General features: G+C 41.8%; 1 protein-coding gene across 1 annotated transcript in view; it reads right to left on the reverse strand.

Annotated features, from left to right (window-relative positions):
* kif20a (kinesin family member 20A) overlaps positions 1 to 15,968 on the reverse strand; it is a 57,916-nt gene that overhangs the window by 5,276 nt on the left and 36,672 nt on the right. Inside the window, exon 16 of the mRNA XM_048167075.1 lies at positions 1,742 to 1,930. Within this exon, the coding sequence (XP_048023032.1) occupies positions 1,742 to 1,930 (189 nt within the window). The remainder of the gene's footprint in view (positions 1 to 1,741; positions 1,931 to 15,968) is intronic.

The following is a 15,968-nucleotide window of genomic DNA, read 5'->3' on the forward strand; positions in this document are numbered from 1 at the left end:
CAACGCTTGCCCCGCCTCCAAGTTCTTCTGATTGGTCCACTGTTTTGGAACTGACATAGATGAGCTGCGCTGCGTGTAAAAGTTGAAATTCTTTTAACTTGACATGGCGTCTTAAAAACGCGGCGCTCATGTGTGAGGCGCTGCAAAAGACGCGAGACGCGAGCGTAACGGTCATGCACGTCCGTCAAGCGCGCGTTTACATAGAAAAACAATGGGAAAGTAGCGCATTGGAATAGAAAAACGCGTTCTGTGTGAACGGCCCCTTAGAAATCAGGAATGGTGAGAACATTGTTGGCTAAAGACCTAAGTTTGGTTTGAAGGCGAAAAACAAAACGAGCACAAAGTTTAAATCCTGTCTGGCTAGAGCACTTCCCATGTTTACACCAGTGTTTCCCATACATTGACTAGACTGTGGCGGCCCGCCACATTCTAATTTGTCCCGCCACAGTCTCAAAGTACGCCTGTCGCGATATTTAAATAATTGGTTGATAATTGAGTCATAGGGCAAAAGAAATAGAGTTGCACCAATTAAGTTTTCGTGCACTATATTCAAAGTCATATGAAGCCATTCCATAGCTTCATTTGAGGGACAGAAGAATATGTACATCGTTAACTTTTAAGTTCACGGAAACTCGTTTTCCCTCCGCTGCAGCTGTCAATCATTCTCTGTTCAGCACTCAAACAGCGCGTCGCGTTCGGTAACGACAGTCAGCACGGTAAAACTCTCCAATATGATATATTCTCATTATAATACTTGATATGTAGATAAAGGGCTGTGGATTTGCATAAAAACACTAACGTTACATCTTGTTGGAGTTTATTGCCGTTTCTGAACGATGTTATACTGGCTAGGTTAGATCGCACAACACAAGGACTATGAATTGGCGTCACACGCACAATAACTGGTATTTAAAAGTGAAAAGAAACATACGATCAATAAACTGTTAGTTGCAGATATACACAGGGGTTATCTTTGTGCCGTGAACTTTTCAATGCGCAGCGCAACTTCGAGTTGCAACTCCATATTGCTTCAAGCGCATCATTCTGCACCCGGAATGCGCATACGCGGTTTGTTCTGCTGTTTTGAAGCGTTTCATATTATGATGGTTTTGCACACCGAAAGATTATTAATAGCATATTTTGTTCTTTCGTATCTATATCTTGTTGCCCCATTAAAAAGCTGCTCAATACATTTAAAATAAACATATTTTAATCTTAGATTATTATAAATACATATGTCTTTACATTAATATATAAATCAATTTTTTTCATTTCATAAGAATGCATATAGTAATTTTAAACTTTATTAACATATTTAGATTTTATAAAATTACTGTGCAAAGTTTTTTTTCAAGAATTAGGCTAGCATACTTTTTGTTGCTAATCAAAGAGTGACCATTAGTTTTACAAATATAGATATATATGCTCAGAGTAGATCTCAGGGTAGATCGATCTCCTGTGGGAGGTCCTAACAGTGTTCTATTGTTTGTAGCCCTTTTTGATGTCATGTATAAAGTTCTGTCCCACAGACAGAACTTTGGGTTAAGGTATTTTGAAGGCTGACGCTAACATCGCCGCTGAAGAACTGTGCTACACTACTACCTTCAATAAATTCTTCTCCCCACAAGAACTCTGGTCGAGCTTACTTATTTTATGTATTAGAGAAATGTAATACATTGGCGAGCCACCCAAACGACTGCACGGCCAAATACAGCAAAATCTAACAATATGCAAAACTTACCAAGTGTTTACACTGCATGAGCTCCACGCTCTCATGATCCGTGTCTCGCTTGTGTGTTGAAGCCAACCGTCGTGAGCGCCGGGGGCCGTTGACATCACTCAGAGGTGGGAAAACAGGAGCTGGGGCAATATTACCCTCTTCCTTTTCCTTAAGAGCAGCAGTAAGCTCTCTGATCTCATCATCTCGCTCCTTCAAGAAATGATAAAATCAAAACTAAAATCACATCTTTTAATTTATCTTCTATCAGTATAGTAATAACATCAGCTCTGGAAACAATAGTGTTAGCTCACACTGTTGTATTTAAAAACAAATATATAAAAGTTAATATAATATATCTAGAATTTTTTAAGTGTTATTAACACTTGTTCAGCAACAATGAATTGAATTGTTCAAACTTACGGTTTAACACTGATAATAAGAAATGTTTATTGAGAAGTAAATCAGTATATTAGAATGATTTCTGAAGGTTCATATGACAGAAAATTTATAAAAATTCAGCTTTGCGTCACAGGAATAAATTACATTAAGGTAACTTTTTTCTATTTTAACATTTTTTTTTAAATACCACAATATTAATGTTTTTGTGTTTTTGATCAGTCTTGGTTGCATTAGAGACTTTTAAAAAAGTATTACTTAAAATCTTGCATTGCATTTTTTTTTTTTTTTTTTGTCAAAGTGCTACACATGATGAAATATTTTATCTATCCTATAGAAAACAATTGTAGAATTAGTTTGCTTACTATAAAAGCCAGAAGTGTTTTAAGGCCTCATGGCCTATGTGACTGTGATTACAAGGTCAAATGTATCTGAGAAGTTAGCTTGGCAACCAAGCATATTTTGCTGGTAGTTTTCCACCAGACAACAGGTGGCTGTGAAATGAATAAGATCATTATAAAAGGTGTCACGTGAAGGCTTCTTGCCTCCGGGGAGTGATGACTCTCTTTGATACAATATTTCATTTTGCCTCAATTGGCAGAATTCCACCATTAGGGAGCAAGTCAAAAGTTGCAGACTAGGTGGCAGTCAGCCACCCTTACAAATGAATTATTTCTTGCGTAAGCAACACCTGCAGTTTAATTAATGATGTGACTGTGGTGAAAATGTTGGGGAGTACTTGGGAGACTCCAGGAAAGGGAAAGGGAGAAAAGCACCTGTAAATGAGATCATGGGAAAGAACTGTAGGGGTGAATCTTACCAGAGAATTATGCCACTTTGTTGTGATTTAAAGGTGCCGTAGAACGTCTTTTCAAAAGATGTAATATAAGTCTAAGATTCTGAATGAGTTTGATAGTGCTCCGTGGCTAAAGCTAACATTACACACTGTTTGAGAGATTTATAAAGAATGAAGTTGTGTTTATGCATTATGCAGACTGCAAGTGTTTAAAAATGAAAATAGTGACGCTCTCTTGTCTCTGTGAATACAGTAAGAAATGATGGTAACTTTAACCACATTTAACAGTACATTAGCAACATGCTAACGAAACATTTAGTAAAGACACTTTACAAATATCACTAAAAATATCATGATATCATGGATCATGTCAGTTATTATTGCTCAATCTGCCATTTTTCACTATTGTTCTTGCTTGCTTACCTAGTCTGATGATTCAGCTGTGCACAGATTCAGACATTAATACTGCCTGCTCTTGTCTAATGCCTGGCATATGCAAATATTGGGGGCGTACATATTAATGATCCCGACTGTTACGTAACAGTCGGTGTTATGTTGAGATTCGCCTGTTCTTCGGAGGTCTTTTAAACAAATGAAATTTATATAAGGAGGAGGAAACAATGGTGTTTGAGACTCACTGTATGTCATTTCCATGTACTGAACTCTTGTTATTCAACAATGCCAAGGTAAATTCAATTTTTAATTCTAGGGCACCTTTAACAGATAAGAAAAATGTATAAGAACTGCACCCTGGCCAGAGACAGATTCAGATGTGCAGCTGGCATCTCACTTTGTTGCTTGTCAATAAAGTTAAAACTCCTGGGACCCGGAGATTTGACTCAGAGTTTTCTTTGAGACCAGGGGCCTCATTTATAAAGCGTGCATACGCACAAAATAGGGCTGAAAACGTGCGTACGCCAGTTCCTGCGCAAAAGGTGGGGTTTATAAAGAAAAACTTGACGGGAAAATGTGCGCACCTACACGCAGTTTAACCCATGCGTATGCACATTTTGAAGACAAAGGGAATTAGCGACACCGATGGTGAGCTGAGGGACTGACGGGAGATGAAGGAAAACCACTTTAAATCCTAAAGTCGTAATCATAAATACAGTTCATGTTCACAATAACAGTTTAAATAAATAAAAGAATGATTTAAACTTGCATGGAAACTCACGTTTTCATTTTGATTTAAATTAATATTACACTTTCACTACTGACGATAAGCACTGAAATTACATTATGCAATCATTACGGAGAAGTTAAACAAAAATAATATGAATTTAGATGGTAGATATGCTACTTTCGATCAGTTTCCTGTGACACGCTGTTTTAATGACAGCGAGGAGTGATAGGTGCACAATAATTCCTCTTTAAACTAAACTGCAGATGTTATGACAAAATATTTTAGCGAGAACGACGATCGATGCACACTTAACTTCGATGTTATGGAAGACACTGCTGGATTCGGTGGTCAAACGGTCCGTTGTCCAGTTTGAAGAGCTCCAATGATAATATCTTACTGTATAACCGCAGCTGCAGGAGGTGTTGATGTCGTGTGAAGGATCTTCAAACAATTATCACTGTATTTGAAGGATATAATTTGAGGAAAACGGTAAGATTTGCACATTTCCTTTTTTAAAATACTTTGTCAGTGACGCGCCGAGACAGACAGTTACACTCAATAAATAAGTAGGCCTATACGCTTCCACTAAAAATAGCATATAAACTTCCTAAAAGATATGTTCACCTCATCAGCAAAACTGCATAAATTTAATTCAAATTGTTTTAAACTATTAAAATACTATTTGGCCAGTGGAAATTAATATATCAACTCTATATTAAAACCTTTATCTGAAGTATTTTATACAATTTTGTTTTAATGGATAATTTGATATATTTATTCTAAAACATAAAGAGGATATTGGATGTTTTTTTATCACTGTAGTGTATTGCACAAATGGCATTTATAGTCCATATCTAATATTTTCCAATGTCTTGTACCTTTGACGGTGTTAACCATAGTGTTACGTGGATGGGAACGTGCATGGAAATTATATGCAGATGAGGTTATGCATAGTAAAACTAGGCGTCGTAAGCTCCATATATGGTGATTTCGGGGAGGAGACAGGGTGGAGATGCACGTACGCACAATCTTCCGCTGACTGGGATTTATAAAGGGATTTGTGCGCAGGTTCTGGCGTACGCATGGCTTTATAAATCTGAATTTTTTTGTGATTTAAATATGTTTTTAGTACATTAATGGATCTTGAGAGAGGAAATGTCATTGCTGGCTATGCAGGCCTCACAGAGCCATCGGATTTCAACTAAAATATCTTAATTTGTGTTCTGAAGATGAATGAAGAACTTGCGGGTGTGGAACGACATGAGGGTGAGTAATGACAGAATTTTCATTTTTGGGTGAACTAACCCTTTAACAGTTAAAGGAACACTCCACTTTTTTTGAAAATAGGCTCATTTTCCAACTCTCCTAGAGTTAAACAGTTGAGTTTTACCATTTTCGAATCCATTTCATGATATTACGCAGCGCCTGTGACCCCGTTTGCACAGGGAGCGTGCCTTGCAACCAGGGAGACATTTGTGAGAGGCGCTGCGTAATATGATTGCTCCTGCTGCACTCATGGTACGGCAGCAAAGTTCCTTGATTATTACGCCGGAATCAGAGTATAGTTCCTAGCCTTATCGGCCTAGAAAATCATAGCTTTTCATTTTCCGTCAGTCTTAATACACGATAACTACAGAAGTGTCAAGTTTTAAATAGGAAAAATATTGAAACTCTTTGGTCATTTTTGAGCGAGATGCTAACGGTCTAATCAGATTCAATGAACTATGCTAAAACTGGTACCGCCAGACCCGGAGATCGACTGAATGGATTTGAAAACGGTAAGTTTAGGGGAGTTGGAAAATGAGCCTTTTTTCAAAAAAAGTGTTCCTTTAAATATTATTACTATTTTAAATAATTTTTCTATTTGAATATTGTCACAGACACGTCAGGTTCCACCTCACTCCCTTACCCACGCACTCAATCACCAGCTTACTAATCATCGCCACCTGCACCTCATCAGCACGGCAATCACCACCAGCATAAAACCTCCACACTCACACACACTCACTGTCCGGTCTCATTTGCACTACTACTACATGTATGCTTACCTCAAGGACTCCAGATGCTATACTTACCTGCTCCATTCGTCTCCATCATCTCCTTCGTCTCCTGTACTCCTCGTGTTCCTACCTGCCTGTGTGTGTGAGTGTCTCCGCCATCAGTCTCCAGCGCCAGTCTCCATCAGCATCTGAAATACAACATAAGGACAGTATTACCCTCTCATTCTCATTCAAGAACTGCTTCAACTTCACTCCCTTACCTGTTGCTCTGCTGTTTGGATCAATAAACAAACCATTGTTGCTTTTACATCTGCCTCCGGTGTCTCCATTGTAACAGGAGACCGGACCTTAACAACTGTCATCAGCATGTGCACCACCGACCCGTTCCAGGAGCTTGTGGACACACTGCGCCGAGCACTCACCCCACAACCACCTTCACCGTCATCCACCAATGCTGCAGCTTCCGCACCCACCATCACCGTTCCTTCTCCAGCGTTTACCGCCAGTCCCATGGCCAAACCGGCGCCCTACTCAGGATCGACGGAGGAATGCAGCGGATTTCTCCTTCAATGTGAACTGGTCCTGGAGATGCAACCACACCTCTACCTCACCGACACGGCTAAAAGCGCATTCATAATCTCCCAACTGCAAGGTAAGGCCCTTCAATGGGCGGATTCTCTGTGGACTCAGAAAGGCTCTGTTGTAAAGTCATATTCGGCGTTTGTCTCTCATTTCCGTGAGGTCTTCGGGAAACCTCTGGCAGATTCATCGACTGGTGAGAAACTTTACAATCTAAAACAAGGAAAAACTCTGTTAACGAATATGCCTTGCAGTTCAGAACGCTAGCTGCCACCAGCGGATGGAATGAACAAGCCCTCATCACCACCTTTCGTCAAGGATTGGAGCCTAATGTGCGGTTGCATCTCGCTGCATATGAGGACTCCATAGGACTTGAACGCTTCATCCAACTCGCCATCCGCGTGGGTTCTCGTATGCAGTCGTGTCTCCTCGAGCACCAGGGCCAGCCACTCTCCAACATCCTCCTCCGTCGGTCCGAACCCGTCAGCTCTCCAGAACCAGCAAGTGAACCAATGCAAGTGGATCATTCACGTCTCACTACAGCTGAAAGACAGAGAAGGCTGACCCTGAATTTATGTTTATATTGTGGATCTCCGGGGCATGTCATCTCCACATGCCCAACTCCTCGGCCCATGGTGAGTGCAATCATTCCCTCCATTTAAAAAATGAAACCACTCACTACTATTGTAAACCTTACTGCTGCCAATGCCTCTGTTCCAGTGGTGGCGCTCCTCGATTCAGGGTCAGCAGGAAACTTCATCTCTGGCGCCCTCTGTCGACACCTCAAGCTCAAGACCTCCCCATCTCCGATTAACTATCAAGTCCACTCCATCACGGGCAAACCCCTGAGCCGTAAGACTGTCTGTCGCTGTGTGGGACCTCTTCAACTACAAGTGGGTATACTTCACACGGAGAACATCCATCTGCTGGTTCTGGAGGAGTCCACCGCTGACGTGGTTTTAGGGCGCCCATGGCTTGAGCAACACAGTCCCACCATCTCCTGGCGCACGGGCGAAGTCCTGAAGTGGGGCGACCACTGTTTCTCCGACTGCTTCCCAGTACTTCCTGTTCCGAACTCTCCACTCTCCAAGACTCTCTCCATCAATGCCACGTCCATCGAAAGTCCTGTAGAGAAGCGTTCCGTGGATGTTCCACCTGACTATGCCCCCTTCAGTGACGTCTTCTGCCCGCAACGCGCCTCCAAGCTACCTACACACCGGCCATGGGACTGTGCCATCGATGTGTTACCGGGTGAGCCAGTGCCCAGGGGACATATCTACCCCCTGTCATTACCGGAGGAGAAGGCCATGGAGGAATACATCAAAGAGGCCCTTAACCAAGGATACATCCGCCCGTCTACTTCCCCTGCTGCTTCAAGCTTCTTCTTTGTGGCTAAGAAGGACGGAGGCTTGCGGCCCTGCATCGATTACCGTGCCCTCAACAAAATCACCATCAAGTTCCGCTATCCACTTCCCCTTGTTCCAGCGGCCCTGGAACATCTCCGCGGTGCCACTGTGTTCACCAAGTTGGACCTCCGCAACGCGTATAACCTCATCCGGATACGTGAGGGGGACGAGTGGAAGACCGCCTTCGTCACGCCCACCGGCCACTATGAATACCTTGTCATGCCATATGGCCTGGTCAACGCCCCCTCCGTATTCCAGGATTTCATCCACGAGGTGCTCCGAGAGTTTCTCCACAAGTTCGTGCTGGTGTATATAGACGACATCCTCATTTACTCCCAGAGCTTGGCCGAACATCGCCACCACGTTGCGGAGGTCCTCCAACGCTTATGGCAATACCACCTGTTCCTCAAAGCAGAGAAGTGCTCCTTCCACCAGCCCTCTGTCCATTTCCTGGGGTACGTGATTGATCACAGTGGCATCCGGATGGACGAGGGGAAGGTTTCCGCTATCCAGACCTGGCCCACTCCTACAACCATAAAAGAACTCCAACGCTTCCTCGGATTCTCCAATTTCTACCGTCGCTTCATCAAGAATTACAGCACCATCGTCAGCCCACTCACCATCCTACTACGTCACCAGCCCAAGTCTCTGTCCTGGTCCCAACAAGCCACCAACGCCTTTGAGACCCTCAAGAGAGCCTTCACCACCGCTCCCCTCCTCGTCCACCCTAACCCGGACTTACCTTTCGTCGTGGAGGTGGACGCCTCCACCACCGGAGTGGGAGCGGTTCTTTCACAGCAGCAGGGGACGCCAAGTAGACTCCATCCATGTGCCGCCTTCTCCCGCAAGCTCAACCCGGCGGAGGTCAACTACGACATCGGTGACCGTGAGCTCCTGGCCGTCAAGCTTGCCCTGGAAGAATGGAGGCATTGGTTGGAGGGGGCTAACCATCCCTTCCAAGTTCTCACTGATCACAAGAACCTTGAGTATTTGAAGGCTGCTAAAAGACTCAACCCTCGCCAAGCTCGCTGGGCCATGTTCTTTTCAAGATTTAACTTCTCCATATCCTACCGCCCAGGTTCCAAAAATACTAAAGCTGATGCTCTGTCTCGTCTCCATGCTCCAGAAGAGAAGACTGAAGCTCCAGAAACTATCCTGCCTGAATCGATCTTCGTGAGTCCCATCCAGTGGTCGGAAGAGACCTTACCCTCCTCCAATGCCTCCTCACGCACTCCGCCGGGTTGCCCCCAAGGCTTGCAATACGTCACACGGGCACGTCGCACTCCACTGACCGTCAGCCTGTCATCCGGATACCATCCTCAGTCGAACGGGCAGACGGAACGGAAGATCCAGGAGATAGGCCGCTTCCTGCGTACCTTCTGTCACGGCCACCAGAACTCCTGGAACCAGTACCTGGGTTGGGCCGAGTACGCACAAAACTCCCTCCAACAAGCAACAACTGGACTAACACCGTTTCAGTGCGTACTCGGTTACCAAGCCCCACTGTTCCCCTGGGATGGGGAACCCTCCAACGTTCCGGCAGTCGACTACTGGTTCCGGGAGAGCGAGAGGGTTTGGGACTCGGCTCATCACCAACTGCAGAGAGCGTAGACGCAAGATGACAGCCGACCTTCGGCGCTCCGACGCCCCTATCTACCAACCGGGGCAGAAGGTCTGGCTGTCCACCAGAGACATCAGGATGCGTCTGCCCTGCAAGAAGCTGAGTCCCCGCTTCATTGGCCCGTTCACCATCATTCGACAGATCAACCCAGTCACGTACCGCCTCCAACTCCCTGCACAGTATAAAAGAATTCATCCCACATTCCATGTCTCACTTCTAAAGCCTCACCACCCTTCTGTTCTTCCCTCCACAGAACCTGACGTGGCAGCCGTCGAGCCCCCCCTTCCACTCATCCTGGATGATGGTACTGCCTACGTGGTTCGTGAGATTCTGGATTCCCGGCGCCGTGGTGGTCTATTGGAATACCTGGTTGACTGGGAAGGCTATGGCCCCAAGGAACGCTCATGGGTCCCCAAGAATGATATCCTTGATCCTAATCTGTTACAGACTTTCCACACCAACCACCCGGACAGACCTGCCCCACGCCCTAGAGGACGACCACCACGACGTCGGGGTCCTCAGCCCTCAGGAGCGGGCCGTGGGAGGGGGGGTACTGTCACAGACACGTCAGGTTCCACCTCACTCCCTTACCCACGCACTCAATCACCAGCTTACTAATCATCGCCACCTGCACCTCATCAGCACGGCAATCACCACCAGCATAAAACCTCCACACTCACACACACTCACTGTCCGGTCTCGTTTGCACTACTACTACATGTATGCTTACCTCAAGGACTCCAGACGCTATACTTACCTGCTCCATTCGTCTCCATCATCTCCTTCGTCTCCTGTACTCCTCGTGTTCCTACCTGCCTGTGTGTGTGAGTGTCTCCGCCATCAGTCTCCAGCACCAGTCTCCATCAGCATCTGAAATACAACATAAGGACAGTATTACCCTCTCATTCTCATTCAAGAACTGCTTCAACTTCACTCCCTTACCTGTTGCTCTGCTGTTTGGATCAATAAACAAACCATTGTTGCTTTTACATCTGCCTCCGGTGTCTCCATTGTAACAAATATATTGTAAATTTCATTTATTCTGATCAAAGCTTGATTTTCAGCATCATTACTCCAGTCTTCAGTGTCACATGACATTCTCATAAGCCATTTTTATGCTTGGATATTAGCAATTACTATTGGTGGTCTATTATTGATGATGGTTCATATTATCCACATTAAAATAGTTTTTTCCACTTCATGTTTGAGGAAACAGTGATCCTTTTTTAGGATTCTTTGATGAACAAAGTTCAAATGAACAGCATTTATTTGAAATGTAAATCTTCTGAAATGTTATAAATGTGTTTGTCATTTTTGATTTTGCTTATTAAAATTTTTACTCACCCTAAACCAGGGGTCTCCAAACTCGGTCCTGGAGGGCCACTGTCCTGCAAAGTTTAGCTCCAGCTTGCCTCAACACACCTGCCTCAAAGTTTCTTGCATGCCTAATTAGACCTTGATGGGCTGGTTCAGGTGTTTAATTGGGGTTTGAGCTAAACTCTGTAGGACAGTGGCCCTCCAGGACCAAGTTTGCCCATCCCTGCCCTAAACTTTTGAAAGGTAGTTTATTTCGGTTTCCACAAAACTATGAAGCAGCACAACTTTAAACATTAATAATAATCAGAAATGTTTCTTGAGCAGAAAATCAGCATATTAGACTGATTTCTGAAGGATCATGTGCTGCTGAAAATTCAGCTTTGTAAAGCAAGAATTGCTTTTCAAAATAGAAAACAGTTCATATGAATATAACAAAAATGTTTGCTGTTGGATTAAATTTTGTATCAAATCAATGCAATCGGTTAGATTAATTAATTCCAAACATTTGACGGATACTAGTGTTTAGTATAGTACAGAAGAGGTCCATTTCTTTGCTAAAACGTATTTTAATATAACGTTACCTGTTGAAGGTGAACAGATTATCCATCAGCGGCGGGCCAACAATGAAGAAGACCGTCTGGAGAATCTGCTCCAAGGTCTTCAGCACCAACGTCGCCCGCCAACTGAACTGGTGTGGGAGAGGAGACAAGCGGGGGATAAGAAAGACAAATATCGGGTCACTGACTACGTTTACATGGACAGCAGTAATCCGATATTAACACGATTAAGACAATACTCTGATTAAGAAAGGACCATGTAAACAGCAATGTTTTATTACCTTAATCCGACTAAAGTCATACTCGAAGTAAACATAAATCGAATTAAGACAGGTGGAGTATTCCTATTTTAATCGCATTATTGGAGTGCATTGTAGACATGTACACACCTTAATCACACTATTAACGTCATGTGGCAGTTTTCGCCGCACTTTGCTACAGGACACATACCGTTTTGACGGCAAACGAGAGCAAGCTTAAAGCAAGAAGCCACAAATCAAATTCCTCTCACCTCATCTCTCATCCAGAACCTCTGAGTTTGTCGTGGTGGCATGAATGAAAGTTGCCGAATTAAAGTACAGGAGGCCTGTTGCTGGAGAATTTGTATCCACCGTTGTATTTACAGAGCCCCTCACATGAGAGGGAAAATAAATAGTAGCCTAGGCTAAATCGTGCGAACGGTTTACTAATTTGTTCCCTCAATTTATAAATCATGCGCATATCATTTATAAATCGAGGGAATTTAATTAGTAAATCGTGCGCACAATTTATTTATTTTTTCTTGCATGTCATGTGCAGGGCTCCGTATCTATTTGCACGTATATTGCATGTCAAATAATTAACTGCACTTGAAGCTTTTGTAAGATTCAAAATGAAACACCCAAAACTGTATATAGCACAAACTGTGTGGTGATACGTGAAATTCTTTAGAGAACGTCGGACGGCGTGCCGTGGGGACGTAATGACGTTTGCCCTTAAAGGCAGGGTAGGCAAAAAAATGTATAAAAAACTTTTTTTCAAAATTTGTTTAAACTTTATTTATATATCAATACATAATTAAAATGTAAGTACTCTGAAAAAGAAAGTATAAAAATCGAGTGTCTGTAGACCTCTCACGACTGTTTTAAAGACAGCTCATTATTTCCATTCACTCCACCCCCTCCCTTCTGGGCTCCTTCCAAAGCCACGCCCCCAAAACGCATGAACGTGTGACTCCGACCACTGAGCTGGAAGACGCATTATTTACCTGAGACGAGCGGAGAGGAAGGAGCACAGTGCATGTAGTGACATCATGTCAGAATCACATGTAATAAAAATAACTTTAAAATTATGAAGATAAACAAACAAGATGTATTTTAGTACTCACTATCAAGCTAGCATATTGATATTGGTAAAGTTTAAAATATATATTTTTTGATTCGCTAACGAGCTAGTTATCTATAAGGCAAAGCTAAAAACAGGTTGCATGATACACGTTTTTCCATTACCATCATTTACACTGTGATGAAGATGAATTTCGTGTAAGATTCATAACATATACGTTGTTCTACAGATCAACAGAGTAACATACACTCAAATATCAACTCACAACTGCATTGCAGACACAAAATAATAACACACACATACAACAAAGTGTGTACGACACACACAGATACAAGATAAAGACATCAGTAAACATAGGTAGAGAATATAAAAACAAAACAAAGGCGAAAAAAACGTGCAGGTAAACTTGCAGGTGAACATGGTAAAAGACTTAGACAGAGGGTAAAATTATGCACAATTCAACACTATAGCTATCATTATTTATCGTCTCTACTACGGCTCGCTAAGTAATGTTATGTTAGCTATATTACGCAGCTACGTGTGCTAATGACACATGCTTCATGAAAAAATAAACAAAAAAATATGTATGATCAAAATACAAAAAGAAAGATTTACCTGTCCAGCAGAAATAAAGCCATCAAGGAGTCACTTTTCAGCCCCTTGAGTTCCCTCAGTTCTCGCCATCGCTGGAAAGCCACGCCGATATTAACTCGCGTTTTATTTCTTTGTTTATCCAAAGACTTTTTGTTCATTGCCTTTTCTTGTACTGTTACTGTCTTCCTTTTTTGCCTGGTTTGCCTTCACTAACTGCATAGGCCGATACTGTGAATTTAGCTTGCTGTTTCTCTGCCATTGTTTTGGTATTCCTAGGATCCGTGCCTCTTGGATTCCCCAAATCAAACGTGCGCGCGCAAGTGGGCAGGTCATGTGTGGCAAAAGGGTGGTTGCCATGGTTGCGAGAGAGTGACAGCCGCCTAAGCCAATCCTATGTTTCGTCCCGGATGGAAATAATGAGCTGTGTTTAATACAGATTAAACGGTCTAGAGTCACTCGATTTTTATACTCTTTTTACCAGAGTTCTTACATTTTAATTATGCATGTATATATATAGAAAGTTTAAACAAATTTGGAACAAAATTTCTTACCTACCCTGCCTTTAATCGATCTATGTTATATAACATGTAAAACGGGAACATGAAAGGAATATTTTAAAGGCAACTCATGTAAACACCTTTATCATAATATTGTCTTAATCAGAATAAGGTCAGTAATTAGATTACTGCTGTCCATGTAAACGTAGTCACTATGTTAACCGGTAAGTTCAAATGTTGTAACGTTACATGCATTAGATCCAATGGCGGGAAGTTACAGCGTTAAGTTAAATAAGTACTTGGCTAACATGTTCATGAGTCAAACAATCAAACATGTGGTAAAACCAACAGCAAAGTGCCACTTTAAAAAATAGTTAGCAAATATAATGGCTTTGTTTAACGAACTTGGGTTAACCGATCAGTTGCCCAACCACAGAAACGGGCACAACTCGCTCGTTAGTAGCTAACTAAAGTGATTATCATGATCAACCTAATCAACATAATGTAATTTCAAGGTTATTGTATAATCGATCACAGACACCACACAATTAGTATTAAAATATATTTGTTTTATACTTACCCTAAGCACATTTTCCCTCACAACTCGTCAGGACACGTGTCTTCTCCACGCAGCATCAGCGTAGACTCGCGCAGGAAGAAAACTCGCTGATAGGCTATCTTTAACAGATTTATTCGTTTTAAAAAATAAAGTGTTTTTGTTTGTTTGTTTTTTTTACATGCAGCTTCAGCCATGAGGAATCCCGTCCTGCCGTCACCAACGGAAGCAGAGGCGGAGAAATATATATCAAAGATTTCCTCCGCTTGGCCCCAGGGAGGGTGTAATTGTTTATTTAATTTTAATCTTAATTTATTCAATTGTTTATTGTTTTGTTTGAATATGGCGTTATGTTAATATAGATTTTTATAATTAATTAAAAGTTGTAATCAATATAATGAATTACAAATACTTATAGACATCGCCGACGTCGTTCTAATTATGTTTGTTTGTTAATAAACCGTATGGTTGTTCAGCATTTCACATTCCCAGGTATTAACGTGAGTGTACTGGAGGGTAAATAGTGTTTATAATAGAAAAAGGTTATTTATTTATTTAGATTTGTTTCCTTGTGGCAGAGTATTTTTTGTTAGTGTAAATACTAATGTACATAATTTCTGTTAATAAAACGTTTGGTTGTGCAGCATTACACAGTCTCAGGTTTTTATTTTTATTTTTTGAGAGTGCATTTTTGAGATTATACAGTTATACTAGCTCTTTAGGGACAGTATACAGGATGGTATATCGGGGTCAGGAATCCTGACTCAGTCAATATAATGAGATAAAGTAGATTCACTTCTGTATTGTGATATTCTGTATTGCCAACAGTCTGAAATAAAAAAGGGAATCACCATTAAATCACTGGTATCTTACAACAAAAGAATTCCGGGGGGGTGTCCCCACCAAAGCTGAGACCAAACCTACGCCCACGCCGTGAACAATCAGCGCGAACGCTGAGAAGAAATGAGCTGCAGGTGAAATTAACTAAAGAAACGATAGGAAGAAAGGAGAAAATAAGGAGCAATTAAACCTGATTCGTGACAATTTTATGAACGAAAGATCAGAAGGATAAACAATGCAGATTTATTTTTACAGTCATCTTTGATCATATTTACCAAGGGTGCCAATAATTCTGACCACCACTGTATGTTTATGAGCATTTTACAATAAAACTGTGGCCTGCATGCTGTTGCATTATTAAATATATTTTATAATTCAGATTTTATGTTATTTAAATATGATTTAAATCAACCTACCCTGATAAACATTCACTAAAGAAACTTTTCACATTAAGTACTGCATCACTTATTTGAAATATAATGCAATAAGTCATTTTAAATAAATTAAATCATTATTATTATTTTTCATCTTACCGATGAAATTCCATCGTATCCGAATAAAAAGGCATAAGAGGCCTAAATAACGCCTCACAGATGTTTCATTACAAGCCAGTCAACAAGATAACATTTCTTTTAGATTTTGA

Source organism: Megalobrama amblycephala, linkage group LG18, assembly GCF_018812025.1.
Source record: "Megalobrama amblycephala isolate DHTTF-2021 linkage group LG18, ASM1881202v1, whole genome shotgun sequence".
In the NCBI taxonomy this organism is placed as follows: Eukaryota; Metazoa; Chordata; class Actinopteri; order Cypriniformes; family Xenocyprididae; genus Megalobrama; species Megalobrama amblycephala.